This window comes from Triturus cristatus, chromosome 8, assembly GCF_964204655.1.
Source record: "Triturus cristatus chromosome 8, aTriCri1.1, whole genome shotgun sequence".
NCBI lineage: Eukaryota > Metazoa > Chordata > Amphibia > Caudata > Salamandridae > Triturus > Triturus cristatus.
Genome location: NC_140591.1, coordinates 206,488,416 through 206,512,096, shown reverse-complemented (window position 1 = coordinate 206,512,096; position 23,681 = coordinate 206,488,416). Strand labels below are relative to the sequence as shown.

The following is a 23,681-nucleotide window of genomic DNA, read 5'->3' as shown; positions in this document are numbered from 1 at the left end:
GTGCTACCATTCTCATGTAAAAGAGCGCAACTGGTAAGGCTACTATCCAATCGACACCCTTTTCTCTACATATTTTGGACAATCTAATTTTCAGGGTTTGATTATGACGTTCCACGAGACCTGCTGCCTCGGGATGTCGGACACAGTGGAATTTCCATTGGTAGCCTAACAAAAGGGAAACATGTTTCATTAGTTCGGATGAGAACGGCTGGCCGTTATCTGAGTAGACAACACGTGGTAAACCGTACCGTGGGAAGAATTCTCGAACTAACTGTTTGGCAGTAGTCGGGGCAGTGTAATCTGAAACCGGGTAGGCTTCTGTCCAACGGGAAAGAGCACAGACAATTACGAGAACATATTTGAATCCTCGACATCGTTCCATCTGGATATAATCCATCTGGAGGACTTCAAAAGCATGATCGGGAGGTTGAAATCCACCCTGCTCTACGGGGACGCTTTTACCTGGATTGAACTGACAACATATCATACAGGTACGAACTTTTTGTTTCGCTGCTGCTCGCAAGTGTTTGTTGAACCAAATGTGTTGAATGCTGTCTAGCATAGCTTTTTCTCCTAGGTGCGCTGGACTATGTATTGTGTTAATGATGACTTGAACCATGGAGTCGGGAAGAAACCATATAGATTTTTCCTTCGTCATCCATCCTTGATCCGTTTGGATCCCTCCTAATTCAGTCCATTTCTTTATTTCTTCTGGTGTAGCATGTGTCTGTATGTCAATTACATCAAGGGCGGGATCCTTAACTGTCATGCAATGTGTTAGTGTCTGAACTATTGTCTTTGTCATGTCAGTTGTGAGAGTCTGATTCTGAGCAGTCTGTTTAGCTGTTCTGTCAGCTAGGTCATTACCCTGAGAAATGATATCGGTAACTTTTGTATGAGCTTTGCATTTCATAATCGATATTGCAGTGGGTAGATGAATCGCGTCCAATAGGGCTTGAATGAGGGGTCCGTGTTGGATGTGGGCACCGTGAGAAGTTAAATAACCTCTCTCTCGCCACAGTACGCCGAAGTCATGGACGACTCCGAATGCATAACGTGAATCTGTGTATATGTTGACTTTCTTATTTTTGGCTTGAATACAGGCTTGTGTCAGAGCGATGAGCTCTGCTGCTTGAGCTGACAAAGTGTTAATACAATTTGTTTCAATGACTTCAGTGTCTGTTGTGACTCCGTAAGCGGCCACTAACTCTCCTGTACTTGTTCTCATACATGACCCATCTACATACAATGTCAAGTCTGGATCTGACAAAGGGATATCTGTCAAGTCTTGTCTGGGTTTCGTCGTGATAGTAATGACTTCGACACAATCATGTGCCAATGGATCTGTTCCGCCCACTGGTAACAGTGTGGCAGGATTTAACGTATTACAACGTCTGATTTCTATGTGTGGCTGAAATAATGTCAATTCGTAACCGGTGAGTCTCGCTATGGTCAAGTGTTGTGTTTGTGTGCGGTTCAAAAGAACCTCTACTGCGTGTGGTACTTGTACTGTCAATTGATGTCCTAACACTATGGCATCGCTTTGTCTGATTGCTAAAGCTGTTGCTGCCACCGATTTCAGGCACGCAGGAAGAGCCTGAGCTACTGGATCTAATGTACTAGAGAAATAAGCACATGGTTTGTGTGATCCTGCTTGTTCCTGAGTGAGTACTGACAAGGCAGTACCTTCGCGTCTGTAACAAAGAGTGTAAACTGTTTACTGTAACATGGTGTTGCTAAGACAGGTGCTTGGCATAAAGCTTTCTTTAAGCTTTCAAAGGCGTGTGTATGTTCTGGAAACCAAGGGAGGACAGTCGATGTGGCTGCCTCCTGTGTTGTCAACTGGATGAGTGGTTTTGCTAGAAATGCATATTGAGGGATCCACTGCCTACAGTATGAAGTGAGGCCTATAAAAGCCCGCACCTCCTTTTGTGTCTTGGGTGGTGACATGTTAGCAATTAACTGGATGCGGTCGGATGTAAGCTGCCTTCCCTCCTTGGACAGCGAGTGCCCAAGGTAAACAACTCGCTGGACACAGAATTGCAGCTTAGAAGGAGACACCTTGTGTCCCTTGTCAGCCAAAAATTTTAAAACCGTCAGTGACGCTGTTTCACATTCAGGTTCGCTTCGGGCGGTGATCAATAGATCATCGACATATTGAAGCAAGGCAGTGTTAACTGGCATGTGGATACTGTCAAGTTCTCGTTTCAGTGCTTGGCTATAGATGCTGGGGCTTTCTGTAAATCCTTGAGGTGCGCGTGTGAATTTAAAACTTCGTCCATTTAAACTGAATCCGAACAGATATTGACTTTCCGGATCTATTGGGACGCTAAAGAAAGCATTTTTGAGATCAATTACAGTGAAGAACGTTGCTTCTGAGTCAATAGCTGTTAGTAATGACGAGATATCTGGGACCACAGGGTATTGTGGTACAATACATTTATTTAATTCGCGCAGATCAATAACTAATCGATATACTGATGGTGCTTTTGGATCCGTTCTTTTAAGAATCGGAATTATCGGGGAATTGCATACATTGGAGTCGGTTTCGACAACCACTCCTTGTGCAATGAGCTCGTCAATGATTTGCAGCAAAGCCACAACAGCATCGGGTGGTAACTTGTATTGTCGCATTCGTGGTAGTATTACTCCTGTTTTTAGTGTGACACGATATGGTGTAATATTCATGCAACCAACATCAGTGGGGCCTTGTGCCCATAAATGTGTAGGTAAATTCTGCAGTCGGTGATCCATATCTCTGGACACGTAGTGACCTTTGAAGTCACGTAGAAATAGTCGTACTCCTTCCGGAGAACAACATATTATAGCTCCTAGAGCTTTCAATGTTTTTATACCTAACAAGTTTTCTGGACATGATTTAGTAAGCAATAGATCTGTAGTACGTGTCAATGGACCGATCGTAAGTGGAAGAGGTTGTGTTACGTCATTTATTATAGGTTTTCCTGAGAATCCAAGGGAAATATTTTGTGAGCCTGAGAGGGGTACCCCTGGAACTTCACTGCGTCGTATAGTCGTTCTGCTTGCCCCTGTATCAAGTAAAAACTTTCTGTCCTCCCCTAATAGTTCACTATGTACATAAGGTCCCTCTTGGTCTACTGGAACCTCAATAAGGGGTAAGCCAACTTCCCTCTCTAGGCTATGTCATGTATATCGCTGATAATCGGGATAATCTGCTTGTGCATACTGATACATCTGTTGTGTTGTTGCTTGTGTTGCAGCAATAGGCTGCGCTTGTGGTGGTGCTACGGTCTGTTGTGGAGCTCCCTGTTGCGGAGCTAGTTGTTGCGGAGCTAACCTAGGTTGTGCATGCTGAGGGATTTGTTGTTGATTCTGATCCTGTCTAGGTGGACGTGGTCTCTCCTGGGTTCTACCTGTAGCAATATTATGTTTCAGGACTGGACAATCGTGTATATAATGACCTGGTTGTTTACAATAGTTGCATGTCCCTTTCGTAGGACCTGCGGAATCACCCTTTTGATGACCATCAGCTGGAACTGACTGAGCAACAAGCATTTTCATTTTTGTATCTTTCATACGTCTTTGTTCGTGTTCTTGTTCTTCTCTAATTCTATTGTGATGATATTGTAACATCTGTAACATCTGTGATGGGGTATTACCTTGCCAGGTACTTTCGAATTTCAATACTCTATTCTTGACTTGTAGCAGAGAATTTTCAACTAATTTTGTCACAAACAGATGTGGATATGACTCACTACTGGCTTTTATGCCACTATTTATACCAAAACATTTTTCAAATCGGGAATAGAAATCACTAGTGTCTTCATCTGGCTTTTGTTTACAGGCTGATATTGCACCCCAGTCTTCCTTTTTCGTAGTTAATAAACGTGGCAGTACCTGCACTAGTAGTCCTGCTAGTGCTGTAGTCTTTTCCCCAAGTCCTGCTCCTGCAGCTCGGGCCCTTTCTTCGTTTTCTAATGCTGTCCAATCTATCTTTTGGTCTCCCACCTCCCATTCCTTTTCTTTAAGTTTCTCATAAACACCGGCGGGGAATAGGACTTTTAATATTTTCATAATGTCGGGGTAGGTATACTCTCCCATGAGTAACATGTCTTTTATTTCACGGTGGAAACCTGCTGGATCCTTGTCATGGCTGGGTACTACTTTCTTCATTTCTAATAATTCCAGTTTAGTTATAGGCGTGTACACAAACACGCGTGTAAAGTTATTACCGTCACCTCTGATTGGGTGTACTTCGCGTAACGGGTTCTGTCTATCTATGTGATACATTTTTCTTCCTATGATGGGAGCTGGAACGTGTTCTGGGCATACAAAAGTTAAATATTGATTTCGGAATTCTAGAATCTCTTTAATCAAATCAGTACCTGACCCTCTCCATATATTCGTGAGTAGTTCTGTCAATATGTCAGGTAAGGGTCCTGGATCGGAGTGTTGGCTTTTATATAATATAAGGAGGTGTTGAATCATGTATATACTAGCTAAACGCTGTTCGTAGGGGTCAAGATTCAGAAATGTGTGTACAAGTACATCATCATTGTATTCGCTGGGACTGTCAGCCCATTGTACTGCTGACCTAGCTAATTCTTGTTCGTCCATGGACTTCGATCTCGGAGTAATTTATCAGCGGCTTGGAATAGGTGTTCGGGGGACTTTGTATTTAACATAGGGGTTTGAAAATGTCGATTATATTCTGGACGTATCGGACGTATCGGGTCATTAAAACCTCTAGTCTTATTATGTGGTCTTCCTCTACCTACATAAGCTATCGTTTCTAATTGTTCTGATTCTTGCTCCTCCTCCTCTTCTGATTCCACTCGGTCTGTTTCTCGTCTTTCTTTATATATTCGTTCTACTTCCTTGCGGATCTTTCGACACATGGCGATTATACACGCCTGTCTATCATGTTTCTCTTCTGATATGTTCTGACCCCATTTGACAAGTCTTTGCATGGTATCGTGATCTGCCCCGGGCCTGTCTTGATTCCTAATTACACAATTTATGAAAAAACGTAGTAGTTGTCTTTGTACATCCACTTTCTGGTATTCCATAGCTTAGTTAATACTTTCTGGACCTCGCCCTGTTTGGACAAAGCGATATATATTGTCTAGGTGTTCAACCATTCCTGGTATCGTCATTAAATATAATGTAGCTCGTCGTATACGTAGTGATGATATGAGCAATTTGTCCTGTCTACCTGGCACTGGGTCGTATCTACAATCCACAAGCTGTTCTTTAAACATGTCGGATGTCGCTAATTGGGGTGTACGTTGGAGTGCTAAATCTCTAAGGGTCTGTTTATTTCGCGGCGGGGTGGCAAACATGTCTGTCGTACCTCCTGTAGCACCATCTGAGGCGCTAGGCACGAAAGGATTCGTTGGACGTAGGATAGAGATTGTAGATGCGGGAAAGACTGTAGAAACGGACGGACCTGTGGGAACTTGTGTACGAGGTTGTAGTTGCGGGGATACAGACGGATGCTCTTGGTGTTGAACACCATCGGCAAGCGGTGTGGGTGGCATGGCATTAGCATACTCGGGAGCTACGTCATCTAAATAGGAGGAAAGGTAAACGTCCTTTGCTGATTTGGGATGTGTTTTGGGATGTGCTTTTATCTGGAGCAATGGAGGAGTTAAGTCTTTTGGTATTTCCGGGATAGCCTTAGGTAACCCTTCGGCCAGAAGAGGATACATACCATTCATAAGAGTGTTTCTTTGTCTATCTGCTTGTTCTGAGTTTACTCGGGTACCTTCCTCAAGTAATAGATTTTCTCGAGTTTTATTTGAGTTCTCTCTACCTTTCTCTTCCTGTCTGAGTGCTTTTTCTGTACGTCTGTATGATTCTTTACGCCATAATTCAATGGCATCTTTCTGTGACTGTCTGGCTTTCTTTTTCCATAATTCTTCTTCTACTCTCATGATGCAATCTGCATCCCAGGTCCCCGCTGCGGGCCATCTCTGATTTTCTGGCAAATCCTTGGTGTAGTCCACCCATAAATCAAGAAATAATACGGCATCTAGACCATGCTTATGATACATAAAGTACCCTGGAGTGTCCCTTGGTGGGATGGGAACAGCTTCTTCGAGTACCCCTTTTCTAGTTTTGATCTGTCTTAATTTCGAAAAGAGCGGCATTTTTAGATCTGGTTACTTAATCTTAAACACACTTAATACAAATAAACACAATAATGAACAGTCATTCACACCACAATGTATAGAACATATTAAAACATTTAACATTTAACAGTTTTAACGAACAATGATAACTAATAGGAAACTAGTTACTGACATAATACTGACACTAGATAATACTTATTTATATGCAAGACATACTATATATACTGCTAAACAGTACAGATACACTGCTGAAACAGTGCAGACCGGATTTGTGTACCCAAACCCGTCTTGACCGGCACAGACTATGTGCACGTAAACTGCCTCCCCGGTAATGGTACTCACCGGGTAGCTCGGAACGGAAGGCCTCGGAACGGAACTGAAACTGGACCGGACTGGACTCGACTCGACTGGACTCGGAACTTCGGAACCTGGTGGGCCTCTGTATACCTCGGATCTTGCTCTCTCAGCTAGGCTCTGGTCGGGATACTTCGCACTTCTCACCGCCTCGTCTGGGTGTTGATCGCAGCCTCAGTCGCCCCCGCTTGGCCGGAGGGAGATACAGGAAATCCTGCGGGTACGCGTTTTTGTCCGTTCAGCTGTGGCAGGAGACCGGGCCTGCAACGCACCTCCGGCGCGTGAGATGAGAAAGTGTCCCTGTTCGGGCGCCAATTTATGTGGTAAATATTTCATTACCGGTACTATTTTTTATGCGGTAAAGTCTAGTAAGAATAACTCAGTAAATATAAGAGGCAGAATCCGTGGTATTAGAGGTTTTAAAAGGCTTTATTCCTATACAAAGGAATGCAATTCGAATTGCAGGCTTCTATTCCATCACCACGAAAGTTCAGGAAGGAAGGGCATACATTATTGACAGATAATCGGTTTTATAGGAAAATGCATTACAGTGAAACAGATGCAAGAGGCGTAACAGCTGATAATACAGATAAACTGTGCATACGTAACTAATAGAGGCGGTCATATGGGCGTAATTTAATAAACGTCATTATACATGATGTCACAAGTGGGTGGATCCATAAAAGAATCCTGCAATGTCAGCAGAAATATTTGGCAGAGATGCGCGCGCAGCCGCATGACGTGTGATTGACGTGCAACTAGAGGGTGAAGGGGACTTGACATTTAGCTCTACATGTGGAGACAGAAGTCTGGGGGTCATGTCAACCTAATCCCAAATCATATCTAATATCCTATGTTTAAAGAACTGTGTTATCCAAAAGGAAAGGTCTCTAGGATAGAATCTATTCTATACTGACTGTTGGTGCGTGTACAAGCGTCTAAGTGTCTACATGAGATGCGAGGGGGTAGGAATATTCCATGGTAACGGGGCCTATGAATTACTTGCATGAGGACAGCGAGGCCTGGCCCTTTGCACGGTAGCTGGAGGAATGTTTACCTAAGCTGCTAGACAGGAATGCATCGGATGAGGAGCGGAGCAGATAATCTTGAAGGTGAAATACAGTTTTTGGCAGGCAATATGCTGGATCAGGCACCGTTAGCCGCGCAGGGAGTAGGACAAAGTTCATGGATACAGATGCAGGCTCAGACTGGAGCTTTCAGAGGCAGAAGGCAGGAAAAGGCTTGATGACAGAATTCAGGGCCTACTCGCCTGAATCTGTAAAATGTGGAAAGTGAACCACATAAAGTCGGTTGCCTTTCATACTTAGGAATGGAATATCTGACCCATTCATGGCGAAGCTGAAAGAGGACATGTTGACGGTGGACGCACATGTATTTGCGTCTTCAAAACTGGAACTGGAGGGAACATACATGTACTTATAGCATGCACATGGAGCCGTTGGGGTCTACGATAGGGGACATAACTGATCACAAAATTCATATTTCCTCAGTACATGGACTGGAAACTCGAGTTCCACAGCACCACGATGGCTTCACTTAACACAGGCGTACTTGGTACCAAACTACTCCTTACAGTTTACAGTTTCAAAGCTTTATTCGACAGCATGTCATAAAAGCAAATAAACATCCTATCAATACAATAAATACTATATTAAGATACATCTTAAAAATACATTAAATCATGATGCTGGCGAATAGTTTATAAAACGTCATCATACAATTAATCTATTTAATGTTAAAATATTCAATTAAAAATAATCTTACATCATTTGGTGACGAATAAGTTCATTGGCCTACTTCTAAAGATTTTAGGGCACGAGAGCGTATTGACCATGTCCACCCTAAGAATTTGGCAACAGCAATGGCCAGACAAGGAGTGCAGTCAGATTCAAGTATTCTTAAGGCAGTTTTGTAACTACGTGTTCCCAAATTTAAGCATACTGGTTTTAGCCACCTATAACGTGGAGCAGTATACAAGGGACATACAAACAGCAAATGACCTGCATCCTCGATCAAATCTTTACAATGGGGACATTTATTGTCCTGGGATGATGACCATCTATGGGTAAATGCTTTTACTGGGAGGGACCCAATTCTAAACTGAAAATACAGCTTTCTATCAGTGGGCCTCTCTATAATATCCCAATATGCCTCGCAAGATGGTATAAATTTTATATAAAAAAAATGACCGGTCAAGTTGGTATTTTGGCCAGAGTTAAAGGCAGACATCAGGGTCATATCCCAGTACAATTTTTTAAGTGTAGATTTAGAAGGGAAGCTTGAACCTTCCAATTGATTCCATAAATGTCCTAATTCCAATTTTATTAGTAAGTCTCTAATTTGCTTTAGCCATGAGATGGAATGAAAACGGTCAGCCCTAATAATATCCTTCAAGGCGATGGCATAATGGCCTAATTCAGGAGTTACCATAATCCGTCGCCAATAAAGGAGAGGGCGCAAACGTGCCAAATCCTCAACTTTCTTCCTGCCTAGGTCGTAGGTGAGCGGAATCATTGGGGTACTTTGAGGAACTCCTGTTATACAACGAAGGAACTTATTTTCTGCCAGTCTTAGTTGGTTCAGATTAGCAAAACCCCATAGTTCCGATCCATACAAAGAAGCACTAACAACTTTCATGTTGTAGATTTCCAGTGCTGGGGTAATGGGCTTGGTCAAAGAGGATTTAAATTTAGAAACTATTGCACCTGCTAACTGGTGAAATTTTAAAGCAGCCATATCAATGTGGTTTGTCCATTTCATATTATTCTGGAGGGATATTCCTAGATATGTGAATGCCTCGACCTGTTCCAGCGGGACGCCATTAAATTTGATGACACCTCCAAAGTTTTTACGCTGGTTTAAGCACATAAACTTAGTTTTGGAGGTATTTATCTCAAGACCTCGTTCGTGACAAAAATCTCCAAACAGGTTTAGTGCCTTTTGTAGCCCGCTGGGTGTCCGCGAAACTAACAGCGTGTCGTCCGCGAACATGAGGACCGGCACACGAGACCCTGCCAATACAGGGGCATCCGTGGGGGAGCCATTAAGATGGTCAACAATACCATTAATGTACAGGGAGAACAACGTGGGTGCCAAGACACATCCCTGCCGAACACCACGCTCAACAGGGAATGGGTCAGTCACCTCCCCCTGACTTCCCCACCTAATGTGTGCATAATTGCTCTCATGCAAGCGGACAAGTAGCATTAACAATTCTGGCGCAATCCCTGCCTCGTCGAGAACCCTCCATAGTTTTAAGCGAGGCACTAGGTCAAAGGCTGATTTCAAGTCTATAAAGACCGCATAAAGGGTCCCATTAATCAGCTTCACGTTCCTCCAATAAAGTGCTAAGAAATAGAAAACCTGATCAACAGAGCTGGTGCAAGGTCTAAACCCGTGCTGAGTCTATAAGACTAATAGGTCTATAGTTGCTTGGTAGTGATTTATCACCTTTTTTAAAAACCGGGATTATTTCAGCACCTTTCCATGAAAAAGGAATAGGTGCACCCCTAGCTACCGAGTTCGCTAGCCATTGAAAATATTGGCACCAAGATGATCTATCAGTTAAAAATACATCAGCAGGTATCCCATCCATTCCTGGGGCTCTGCCCCTAGTTATACAGTCTAAGGCTGAGTTAACATCTTTGATCGAAAATACCTGTGTTTCAAAATAAATATTGGGGGGAAGTGAATGCTCTCCTTTGGACAAATTTGAAGCATATTGTGGCCTAAAAAAGTCTACCCAGGGATTCTTTGCTACATTATTTTGCGGTGGTGTTGCGATCCCGCCTCTATCCCACTTAACTACTGCCCAAAATTGTTTTTGATCTTTGGCTAGACATGCGGATTTCAGGTCTTGCCAATGCTCCTCATCCCACTCTTTCTAAGCCACTAGCTGTGCTTGCCTATATAACTTTCTAGCAGCTCTCACACCTTCAATGTTTCTTAGTCTGAGTGCTACACTCCGGTTCTGGCGGGCTATTTTGCAGGCATTGTTAAACCATCCCACCTCGAGTGGTTTGCTCTTATTATCTTTCCCAATCTTAGAGGGCTTCATAAAGAACCCTTGAAGTTTAGCAAAAAAGGTGGTGTGGGCCTCAAGCATAATAAGGGGGAAATTTTTATTCGCAGTTTGGGTTTTTAAATTGGCTATTTCATCAACGACCACTTTAAGGTCCTCTACCTTCTCTGGGTATTCAATCAATCTATCCCATTTAACATGTTGCATGTTCGATACGACAACGTCCAACGTAGTTTTCTCCCTTCCCATTTTGGGTTCCATACACAGGGGGTTATGATCACTTTCCTCCCGTGGGGTTATAATCATATCTATCAACTGGTGCCAGACTCTAATGTCCACCAGGATATAATCTATACGACTAGAGGACCTGCCATTATCAAATGTACATGCACCCTGCCGATCTGACTCAGTGCGCCCATTGACTGCTCTGAGACCTCTTTGTAGGCAAAGGGCTTTGAGTTGAATGGCTGCTGCTGACCATCTCTTGACTGCGGGGAGATCCATCTGGGGAATACCCCACCTACTGTCCTCCTCCTCAGCAAGAAACTGGTCCTCAGGGCCAAGAGGCTCAAACGTTGTATTGAAATCTCCTCCTATGATCGTAAATATCTCAGATGGTAGTTCTAAGAGATGGTTATCAAGGGCTGAGATTACATCGGATAGAGATCCTCCAACCATCCCTCTTGCATAGATATTATAAATTGCCATAACCTGTCCGTTAGGCCAAGTAATATTTAATGACAAAATATCATTTAATGAGAGGCTCAGTTGGTTAACTTTACAGCATAATGATTGGCGGATCCAAATTATTAAACCGCCTGATGGACGACCTTTAGATTATTTCGTAGCGGGTATATAAAAATTTACGAAACCCATATGAAAAACTGGGGCCAATGACCATGATTCTTGAAATAAGATGATATCAAACTGGTCAACAAAGCTGCACCACTCACTGGAAAGCAACTTGTTGCCAATTCCTGCAATATTCCAAGAAAGAAAGGTCAACCCTGACGCAGATGCAGGGAACCAGGAAGACTCTTTTCTTGGTAGTGGACCATGGTTCTCACCTACTGAAGTATTCTCGTATTTATCGTTAATGGATGGGATGCCTGATAATTTACTTACACATACCATAGTTCCTGAACTTCCAGCTTCCGGAGAGCTATAAGATGTTAGCGTATGCAATACGGATACCTCTTCCTGCTTCTTTGTAAGATTACATGCTGTTCTCGATTCTTGGGAAATTTCGGGATCTATTGGAAAGGTCAACCCATCATGCAGTATTATATTCTTGTTCATTGTTCTGGCATCCCTATCAAGTCAATCACATTCATTTAGATCTGACAGGGCCTCGAACCTATTTTCCAAGCTGATATTCCATTTGCCAGTTGAGTCACTCCTACCCTCTTTATTAGGAGCTGAAATCCACCTTGGCCTCAATGTCGCTCGATTAGCTTTCCCACTTCTCGTGGAATAAAAGTATTTTAGGGTTAGTGGGATGATAGCACCATGCCTTCTTTGGGGTGGAATATGTTGTACAGAACACTGGGAAGTACACCCAGATTTGAAAAGTTTAGAATTACACAATCCCCCTCAAATATTTTAGGGTTATACCCTAGCCATGGTACTCTTCTTGCCATGATGATTTCCCCGGCTAATTGTTGTTCGCCCCATGGGGACATCCTCATGTTTTTTGTCATCCAATGCAAGGATTTACTAATCAGCGATGATGTAGATTCTGTTTTACCAGGCAAGAGGGTGGGTACGTTTGCAAGTACTAACGTAAGGGGGTGGGCCTCAGTAATACATTGGAATTGATCACGCTCCGAATGCAAGACAGTATGGTTAATTTGGGAGCCTTCTTTAGATACATTCCCAATGGTCTTTTCTATTGTAGGTTGCAATGGGAGGTGGTTCACTATCTCATTATCTATAGGCTTTACACCACCCCTAGATGGCACCATATTTAAGGTTGATCTACTGTCCACCCCCGAAAGATATTCTGCTAGCAGATGAACTTGGTGATGGATAACCCTGCACCAGATTCGCTGTACTGGGGCTGATAGCTGAGATGTTTTTTCAGATTGAACTTGGCAGCCATTTCTGTGTGCTCAAGGACTACCTAGCCTTTAATTCATGGCTTTGATGGCTCAATGTATGGCTAACAATTTCAAGTGGTTGATGTGAAGGCTGCGCTGGTGAGGAGCCCACAAACACTGAACTGCCATGTCAGTGAGATGGGCCCCCTCAGCCAACAAGAGATGTGTCAATGGTGATGGTCACTTGCGGAACTGGGTTAGTAAAAGGCCTGCCCCTCAACAAACCATTACTGTTCCACCACTGCAGACCGTGCTGGGTGCTGGCCCATATCAAAACTATATTCCTGAGCTAGTGACCATTGACTTGACAGCCACTCCTGGAAAATGCAAATATGCAGTTTAGTGTGGGGTACTATGGCAATGATGGAGGCCATCATTCCTAGAAGGCGCATTACAGTGCACACTGGAAGTGGACGGAGTGGCTGAAAAAGAGGAAGAAGCTGTTTTAATGCCTGCACCCTCTAGACACCGGGAACGGCTTTGTCCACAACTGTGTTTAAGAGTGACCATAGGAAGGATTGGACTTCCAAGTTGCTCAATGTGTGACTTTGTAACATTTACTGTGATGCCTAAGCTTTGCAGGATTGAATTTGCTAGATATTCCTTTCTGCTTATGCTACTGATCCGCCAGCCATCTAGGTAAGGTAAGACGAGAGCTCCTTCCCTCCTGAGGTGAGTGGCTACCACTGCTAAACATTTGGTGAAGACCCTTAGAGCTGTAGTGACACCAAAGAGCAGGACTTTGAGCTGGTAGTGTTGACCACTTACAATGAAGCAGAGGTTGTGCCGATGAGCTGGATGAATTGAGATGTGAAAATAGGCATCCTTCAGGTCCAGTGTGGACAGGAATTTGCCTTGCTATAGGAGGGTTGGGTGACATCCCGAAGAGTGACCATGTGGAAGTGTTCTGACAGGATGTATCAGTTGAACCTCCTCTTGCAGCAAATTAAGATGTTCTGGGCTGAAAGTAGAGATGTGAGGTGGCATGTTTGGTGGGGTTGAAATCAGCTTGAGACGGTAGTCAAGCTCGAGGATAGAGAGGACCCATCGGTCTGTGGTGACTTCCTCCCAGCAGGGAAGAAACCCCTGAAGTCCCCCTCTGTCAGGCGTTGTGTGATCGGGGTGCGAGGAAATCATGTCTTAGGCATTATTCAATACAATTTGTAGGTTTTGACAAAAACCTTGAAGTATGTTACTAACTGATATCCAATTGAACACTGCTGTATTTGAACATTTTACACCCCAGTCCTTTTGGATTTTCAGGATACTCCTGTGATTTTTCATAACACAGCCACCAAACAGTTGTCATCCTCATGGGTGACTTATAAAACCACCTTATGGTAATAACTCTGTGGTATGGTGTGGTGTCATACAGCAGGGAAGCCCTGACTGGGACATGGTCTAGATGTGGGTCTGTCTTAGGGTCCATGTTGTAAGCCTCCCAAGGATCATCCAAGGGGCAAGGATAGACTGGGGTAAAGCCCTCCGCTGGCGAACAGGGACTAGGACTGCTTGTGTCTGAGAAGGACCCTGGTGACCCCTATGGGGAAGTCATAGGAGGTGACAAAGGATTTGGCTGTGGTGGTAGTGGAGGTGGTGGAGGAGGAGGAGGAGAAGAAGAAGAAGCTTTGTTCTTGGGCCTCTTGAAGGGCAAGAAAGTTGCAGAAGTGTCCAGTGGTAGGACGTCTTCAAAAGCAAGACTTTTTGGCAGGGTATTTTCTGATGCAGAGTTTGCTTGCTGAGTAACGCCAAGCAGGAGTTGCACCAGCTCTCGCCGTGCTCCGACAAAAGGCAGCGATTGCAGATGGCTTGGAGATCAGCCTAAGGGTTTTTAGAACTGTGAGCATATTCTGAAGGGTGTTCATTTCATTACCTCTAGTCTGTCTTCCTTCTGCAAAAGAAGTCTGGAGCACACAGTAGCCCAGAAGAGCCTTGATGGCCACGTGGCCTGGACGCTCGACGGCAATGATGAGCTTGAGGAGTTGAGTAGGCGCCGTAAGGAATAAGTGTGAAGAATCTTCTCGTAAAAGGGTGTAAGGCAACGGAAACAAAGGCCACAATGAGAACTGACAAACTCGTAAAAACAGGAGAAACACTGATACACGTCCAAACACGATGGCGGAGTAAAACAATCTAAAAATAGAGTCAGTGCCCATGTGCAACCTTGACCAGGGGAGTCCCCTGAGACTTGGTGCTTCGAAAGACTTCCTCAAAGAAAAACAAGTTACAATCACTTGAGCCCAGCACTATATGGCAGAAGTATGCAAAGCATGTGTCTCTACAGCCACACATGCTACAAACATATATGTTTTGGAAATTCGCCATATGCCACAAGTATTGTTATTGCTTGTTGTTTGCATTCAGCTATTGAAAATATCAGGATGCATGAGCTTCCACTCTATTGGTTTCAAGCTGTCTTGCAGGCAAAAAATAAAATAAAACCTACCACAATCCAAGCACAAGCAGTGTGGAAGGACACTAATCAAGAAATCAGCCAGTTCTTGGTCAATTCTCCAGTGAAGAAAACAAAAATATATACAGAGACAAAGTGTAGTATAAAGACAGTGAAAAAGGATAAAAGAAGATTCACAATGAAGCCTGCCAATGGTAAGTAACGGGTGGGCTAAAAGACCATTTTTAGAGGTTTTTGTTTTTAATTTCCTTTCTTTTTTTTTTTTTTTAAACAATAGATCATTGCAAGTGACTGTCTCAGATAAGGCTTAAAGGGGACTTCATTTAAAGAAGACTTCAAGTTAACCCACTGCGTTATTACAGCGCCCCTAAACCTGGCTTCTCCACACCAGTCATTAAATCAACTGATAAACCACTCAAAATAGCACACTCTAGAGTAGAACAGGGATCCAGGATCTAAAACATTGTTGTGCATGAACACAGTGATGAATAAGGGAGAAATGTAGAACAAGCTATCCCTACATTTCATGTTTGCCTCTTCAACTACCACCTAGTCACCTTGGTGGACATCGATGGGAAGTGTTCTTGCAAACTTATATTGCTAGAACTGGAGGAATGGACTAACTCAAAAAGAATTGTTCAGTTCTACAAAACTAGGTTTCAGTAACTTTACAGCATTGTAAACAATCTGATCGCAGTGTCACTGTTAAGTAATGAAGCGGTCAACTCTAAAGGGTTGTCCCTCTATGCTTCCTTTACAGTTAAGACTGACTTTGTTTAATTAGAAACATACTACGAAGATGGGCCCCAACCTTAATTCCTTTTGAGAGCCATAGCGGCGCTAAACTCCGACAACTGGGTTAAAAGTACGTTTGGTTCTACTATAGTATCAACAGAAAAGATCTTGGCAAAGAGAGAAGGATTGAAGCTGGGCTGCGGTGTTGCACTTCTGCTTTTCAACCTATGTACTGCAGGTTCAGGCTGCATTTAAATACTAACATGGAGTTTCCCTCCAGCAAGTAGCAATTTTTTTAATAAATGGCAACACTATTTTAAAGACCAGATGGCCATCAGTTAACATTGAGCACTTCATGCTTTTAGCAATTATTTTTCTAGTAAGAAATTAAGTATTCATTTTGGAGGTGTTTACTATAATTTAGCCTTGGTGAAGGAGAAAGATGCTTTAATTAATTTTGCCTGATGAAAGCTAAACAAACAGTTTTCAAGGCCCTCGCTATCCCTGTCTTGAATGACTTTAGGCAGGCTAATTCCTACTTTAAGCCATAAGCTGGTTACATAGTATGGTAAACTGACTCAAACATAGCACAGTGTCGTACCTTTAGACTTCTTTTCAGACTCAGTGATGCTACTGTCCTGGCTAAGATACACCTAGAATTGTCTCTCCTGTAGCAGGAGTATGCAGTTAAATCTCTCAGGATTTTAAAAATATTCCTATGACAGCTCCCTAAATGAGCTTAAATGGTATGAAATATGGAATGCTAAGTCACTTTTCTGCAATCTATGCCCTACAGAGTTTGTGAACACTTCAATCTAGGCCAGGCAGATGCCGTAACAAGAACAAACGCCGTTAGGTGAGCAAATAAAATACAAATTTGACTATCATTTGGCCATACAGAGCAAGACAATCCATGCGCTGATGATTTTAGAATCCTATCCAGGGCTCACCAAAGCAGTACCCGAGTGGAACTACTTTGCCTTTATTGAAACACAAGTTTGTGCATTTAAGATTATCAATTTCCACTGAGAGAATTTCGAGAACACTAGTAAAGTCCAGACAATAGTATAAGCTGCAGGTTCTGTGGGTAGAATATCAAATTATTAATATATGCATCCTGCCTCTACCACTCCTAATTATGGAGAGGAGAGAACTTCTAAAAGAACAAGTTACTTACCTTCGGTCCCGATATATCTGTAAGAGACAGATTAGTTATGGATTCCTCACCTTAAAATTACCCTCGGGAGTCACTCGATCCAGAGAATTTTTCTTCAGCAGTACCCCTGCGCATCGGTGGGTGGCGTTGGTCGACTCCGCGTTCGTCCACGCCAGAAGCGCAGAGCCATGCAAGACACAGACCATTGGTGCACAAAACTAGGGCCCTGAAAGGGAGTCCCTTACCCTAGAAGTCAGTTCACAGAACGAGAAGGATGGGTGGGGCTGTGAGGAATCAATAACTAATCTATGTCTCTTACAGATATATCATTACCGAAGGTAAGTAACTTGTTTATCTGAAAGAGACAATTAATTATGGATTCCTCACCTTAGAATAGATACCCTAGCAATACCTACCCCGGAGGTGGGTCTGCGAACCAAGTTCACACCAGAAAGTCCTGGAGAACTGAACAGCCAAAGAAGCAGTCCCTCCGGACTTGGATGTCCAGGCAGTAGTGTTTGATAAACGTGTGCAATGAAGCCCACGTAGCTACCTGGCAGATGTCATGAAGGGGGACTCCACGTCCCAAAGCAGTAGTAGCTGCCATCACCCAGGTGGAATGGGCACGCAACCCCACTGGAGGTTCCTTTTTCGCTAAGGAATAGCAGATTTTTATGCAAAGAACGACCCATCAAGAGATGGTTTAATTTTGCACGGCCCGACCTTTCTTGTCGCCCACATAGCCAACAAGGAGCTGGTCATTTACCCGGAATTGTTTGGTACAATCCAGACAGAATGAAAGAGCACGTTTTGGATCCAGACGGTGGAGCCTCTCCTCCTCTTTAGAAGTATGCGGAAAGAAGGTGGGCAAAGTGATGGTCTGTCCCATGTGGAAAGAGGTAACCACTTTGGGAAGCAAAGAAGGCCTAGTGCGAAGGACAACTTTGTTCGGATGAACAGCCAGGAAAGGAGGTTTGGAAGAAAGAGCCTGAAGCTCACTCACCCTGCGAGCAGAGGTGATGGCCACCAAAAAGGCAGTTTTAATGGTAAAAAACCAAGACGACAGTTAGGCAGCGGCTCGAAAGAAGCGCACATAAGTTAGGTCAGAACTAGGTTCAAGTCCCACTGGGGCATTACGTAAGGAATTGGAGAAAACAAGTGAGTAACGCCCTTAATGAAGCGATTTACAATAGGGGACTTGAAAAGAGAAGGCTAATCAGGAATCCGAAGAAAGGCCGAGATGGACGAAAGATAGCCATTTAAGGTGCCCAGAGCCCTGCTGGGCCAAAGAAAGAATGAAGAGGACATCCTCTGAAAGGGGTGCAGAAAGGGGATCCACAGTCTTTGCTGCGCACCATGCCACAAATTTATTCCATCTACAGGTGTACACCGTTTTGGTGGAGGGACGCCTGGCTGCCAAGATAACGTTACAGACTTCGAGAGTAAGGTCGAAAGCTGTCAACTGCTGTCAACTGTTGCCGCTAAATCTCCACGCAAGGAGGTGGAGGCTGGACAGGATCGGGTGGAGGACCGTCCCCTGCTGATGCGACAGAAGTTCCTCCCGAAGGGGCAGTCTGATCGGAGGATCGATCGTCATGTGCAAAAGCTCAGGCTACCAGACTCTTTGTGCCCAGTAGTATAGGCGGAAAGGTGTATAGAAAACCTCAACTGCACTCGTGACGAAAAGCGTCGCCTCGCGAGTGCCGCCTTGGAAATTCCAACGCACAGAATTGCTGACATTGCGCATTCTCTTCGGTGGTGAATAGATCTAACCAAGGCTCTCCCCACCGCTGAAAGAGACCTTGCACCACCTCCGAGTGAAGACGCCATTCGTGATCCATAATGCATTGGCTGCTGAGTTCGTCCACCCTGGCTTTCAGAGAATCTACCAGGTGTTGAACCACCAGGGACATGCCCTGATGTTCCAGTCACTTCCAGAGACAAAGTGCCTCCTTTATGTCCACGACCACAGCCCGCCCTGTTTTTTGTAGTACCACATGGTGGTGGTGTTGTCCGTGAACACTAGTACTACTCTCCCTCTGACAGAAAGAAGGAATGCCTTCAGTGCAAGACGGATCGCCGAAGGTCCAGAAGGTTGATGTGGAGCCTGGACTCCACCAAAGACCAGAGGCCTCTGATCTCTGCCCCTCACATGTCTCCCCCCCCCCCCCCCAACCCAGAAGTGATGCATCCGTCACCACTGTGAACTCTGGTTAGGGAAGGGAGAGGGATCTGCCGTTGATCCAATCCTGGTTCTTAAGCCAGCACTGCAATTGGTGTGCAGATATGGACGCAATCGGAAAGATTCCCCCGATGCGGTGCCCACTGGAACTTGAGGTCCCACTGCAGAGCCCGCATATGCCACCTGGCATAGTCCACCAGCAAGATGTAGGAGGCCATGAGGCCCAGTAGCCTCAGGGTCATTCTGACCGAAACCCTGGATAGAAGCTGAAAGATCGGAATCATAGCTCGAATATCCCGGACTCACTTTTCGGGAGGATAAGCCCGAAACTGTGCTGTGTCTAGAACCGCTCCGATGAAAAGGAGCTTCTGAGAGGGAATCAGGTGTGACTTCGGCACGTTGATGGTGAACCCCAGCGAATGCAGGAGGTCGGCCATAGTCTGGAGGTGGGAGACGACAGCCTGGGGCAAGCCCGCCTTCAAAAGCCAGTCGTCGAGATAGGGGAAGAGTGGAACCCCTGATCTGCGCAGATGAGCTGCGACCACCGCCATCACTTTCATGAACACGTGAGGGATGCTGGTAAGGCCAAAAGGGAAGCATGGTAAACTGAAAGTGCTCGTGGCCTACTGTGAACCGTAGGCAACGCCAATGGGCCAGCAGGACGTGGATGTGAAAATAAGCATCCTGCAAGTCCAACGCTACCATCCAGTCTCCAGGGTTGAGAGCAGACAGGACCTGAGCTAGTGTCAACATTTTGAACTTCTCCTTCTGGAGGAAGTGGTTGACGTTCCTGAGAAACAAGACAGAATGCAGGTCCTTGTTCTTCTTGGGCACGAGAAAGTACTGGGAATAACAGCCACAACCCACTTCTGGGGCAGGAACTGGCTCGATGGCTCTCTTGGCCAAGAGAGCTGTAACTTCCTGTTGGAGAAGGGCAAAGTGATCCTCCGACATGCGATGGAATTGAGGTGGCATGGATGGAGGGGTAGTCTTGAAGGGGAGGGCGTAGCCCCTTCGGTCTATCTGCAAAACCCACCTGTCCGACGTGATGTGGAGCCAGTGGGGAAGGTGTTGGCAAATCCTGTTGCCCACTGGCAAATGGTGGGCCTGAAAGGTCGGACTAGGAGGCTGCTGCAGATGGGGCGCAGGTGGACAGGCCCGCCCGCTGGCCCCCAGACCCACGACGGTGGGGCCCACGTCTCCGGCCGCGACGAGGCTGGGCAGCTTGCACAGGCCTGTGGCTCTGGGCGGAACGTGGTGGGGCACCCCTTCCGTAGCGACGAAAGGAGCAAAAAGCAGACTGCGCTGGGCGGGAGGTGGAAGCGAGGCCCAAGGACCTGGCCGTAGTCCTGTATGCCTTAAAGCGCTCGAGCGCGTTGTCTGCCTTGTTGCCACAATAAGAGACGGCCATCACACGACATGTCCAAAAGTGTTGCTTGGACTTCACCCGAAAAGACAGTGGACCTCAGCCAGGCATAGTGTCTAAGGGCTACTGACGTTGAAATAGTCCTGCCTAGTGAGTCCGCGGTGTCCAGCCCACATCTTAAGGTGAATTTCGCTGCATCTCTCACTTTCAGCAATTGCACGGGAGAGCGCGGCCCGGGCCTCCTCCGGGCATTGTGGCAGCACCTGCGCGACCGAGTTCGGCCCAAGAGACATGCGGTGTTCACCGACCGCAGTCCTAAGCTAGAGGAAGAAAACATCTTCTTCCCGAAGTGGCTCAGCTTCTTGGATTCCCTATCAGGTGGTGCACTAGGGAATGCACCCTTGGAAGTCGAGGCTTGGACCACCAATATCTCAGGGGTGGGATGTTGGGAGAGGAAAATGGGGTCGGCCGGGCGGTGGTGTCGGGCAATCATACAGTCCTGTCCACAGGAGCCCCTGTGTTGGGCTTGGACCAAGTGCCCAAAAGGATGTCTGTAAGGGCCTCATTGAGCGGCAGCAGGGGCTCCGAAGAGGCTGCTGCCGGCTGAAGCACCTCAATCAGGAGGTTAGTTCTGACCGTCACTGTAGGAATCGCAAGGTTTAAGGCCTCAGTCGCCCTACGCAACACCACTACGTAAGATGCACCCTCATCAGTAGTCACGGTAGGGGGAGATAGCATGCCAAGGTCTGGGGAGGTGTCCAGACCACTGGCCTCACCCAACTCCTCTCTCCAGTCCGGTTCCTTGAACTGGTCTGCCAAAGGGTCCACAGACCCCTCCCAGTCCTGCTCACCCTCCTCTGGTAGCCACTCAGGGCGATAGGGAACACCAGGGGAGAACAACAGTGGTACAAAAGTACCGGTCGGCGCAGATCCTGACGTCGGTCGACGCCAGTCTGGCTCCATGTCCATATCGAGGGGGAGGCTGGGGTCGACGTCGGATGGGGAGACAACCGGCGTCGGAGGGGGCAGCGGTGTCGCCAGTGGATTTGGCGCAGGAGGAGATGTCACAAGGTCGACCGGCACCGATCCGGATCCAGGCCTGGATCCCCAGGGGTCCTGCGGCCCTGAAGCCAGCGGCATCGAAGGCCTGGAGGCCCCAGCCGAGTCCGCGGTGCCCGAAGGTGCGCCGGCGGAGTTGGGCTGCCCAAAGATGGAATGGAGGGCTTTGCGAATGCTACGAAGTTGGGCTGGGGTCGCTCTGGCTGCCAGCATGATTAAAAAAAAAATTTATTCTGTTTCAAGGCCACATCATTCCAGTGTTAAGGGTGACATTTAGCTTATCAGCCACAATCTGTGACTATCTAAATGCAAAGTAATTAATACACAATACAGTAGTAAATGCTTGCCAGTGCTCCTCATCCAAGAAATTATTGAAGATTTGTTAAGGTGATGTTTCAAATAAATCTGTCCTCAAAATAAACATACATGTAAACAAAATAGATTATATATAAACACAACATATAATAAGCAAAATAAAAAGTAACATATATGGTGTGAGTGAAGGGGAATAGACATCTCTTTTTATTAATTATAATCTACAACGTAAATACAAAAGAACCGATAGATTCAAGGTCCAATAGAAATGCAAAAAGTACACAGCAACAAACTGTGCAGGTAGAAAGGTGAGCAAAATAAAGGTGAGCAAAATAAAGGTGAGCAAAATAAACAGTCACAATGCTGCTTGCACTCTTTTTCACTTTCCCTCCCTACATTGTATACAAGAGTCTTACCTTGACCTTAAAAGACAGAGTGCCCTTAAGATCCCACTATACCTAGCCTCATCTGATTGCCATATTCCTTACCTAATGAAACACCAAGTGATGCTGGAAGGACTCTTGGAATGTTCTCCAGTAGGCCTCCACCAGTGATGTGTGCGTAGGCTTTTACGTGTCCTGAGCGAATGACTGGCAGCAATGTTTTACTGTATATTTTAGTTGGCGTGAGCAATATATCGCCTGCAAAAAGAATTTGATTCCATCAGTATATATCTATTGTTTACACACCTTCAATAACATTTTTATCAATAAGGGAAAACCCAGGAAACTCCAACACTTAGTTACATGAAGAGTAGAATCAAATTACATTCACATTAGTTATGTGCCTTGCTACTGTATAGAAACGGCATCCTAGGATGCCAGAAAGCTGTACATAAATTGAGTAAATGCCAAACAAGGATGAGGGACTAGTGCTATAGGACAGGGGATATCATATGCAAGACCGAAAGATTCAAACTGTACAGAAAATTTTATTTACCCTGTAAGCATTTGGTAATAGTGTGTAGTGCTGTATGTTCACATGCTCTGCATACTCCTGCCATCTAGTGTTGGGTTCCGACATTCAATTAATTTGTTTAACAAAGTTTTGAGCTACCAGATGTGATATGACTCTTTCCTTAGTCCACAATTCACATGGGTGCAGACTTCACCCTAGATTGTTTTCCGTTCAGTGGGTGGGGGGTGAAAGTGGAGTGTACAGTAAGACTACTGTGATGTGCCTTGCACATTGTAGACTGGTATAAAAGTAAACCTGTGCCATCATTGCCAACATCAAGGAAGGACAGTGGGTGCTTGTGAATCTACAACACTACATGCAAACAGTTGCTATAGGGTTAGTAACATTTTCTGTTCATAGCATGAGTGGCTGTAGATAGATACGCTCTGCATCCAGAGTAAAGCAATTTCCTCCTAAGCTGTGGTTAGCGAGCAGGTGATGCAGATCGTTGGCACAGTATCCTTGGCACTGTTTAGCTAACCTTAGTCTGTTGGTGGGCTAGGATGTCCAAGCAGTACTGCTTTGTAAAGGTGTGTGGAGTTGACAATGTAGCGGCCTTGCAAAAGTCGATAATGGAATGTGGGGACTGTGGACTCTGTACCCACTGAACCTTACTTTGGTGCAGCATATACAGAGCCACTTTCTTACATTGATAGTAGCACTGCACTTACAGTGCCAGGAATGGACCTGGGCACTGTAGGGGTACAGGGCTCATGCACCTGTACCCACATCACTGGCATAGAGCACCCAGCTAGAGGGGTGACTGAGGTATGCCAGGGCAGTGTGTTTGTGGGCATGGCACACAGGGATGTGTGCCATGTCGACTCTCCGTTTTGTTCTGCACCAAGACACTCAGCCTGCAAAGGCAGTGTGTGTATGTCAGGGCACAT

The 23,681-nt window shown here is 45.3% G+C and overlaps 1 protein-coding gene across 1 annotated transcript in view; it reads right to left on the bottom strand.

Moving 5' to 3' along the window:
- Positions 1-23,681, bottom strand: part of GART (phosphoribosylglycinamide formyltransferase, phosphoribosylglycinamide synthetase, phosphoribosylaminoimidazole synthetase) — a 250,057-nt gene that overhangs the window by 68,165 nt on the left and 158,211 nt on the right. The window contains exon 16 of the mRNA XM_085621375.1: positions 22,323-22,475. Within this exon, the coding sequence (XP_085477501.1) occupies positions 22,323-22,475 (153 nt within the window). The remainder of the gene's footprint in view (positions 1-22,322; positions 22,476-23,681) is intronic.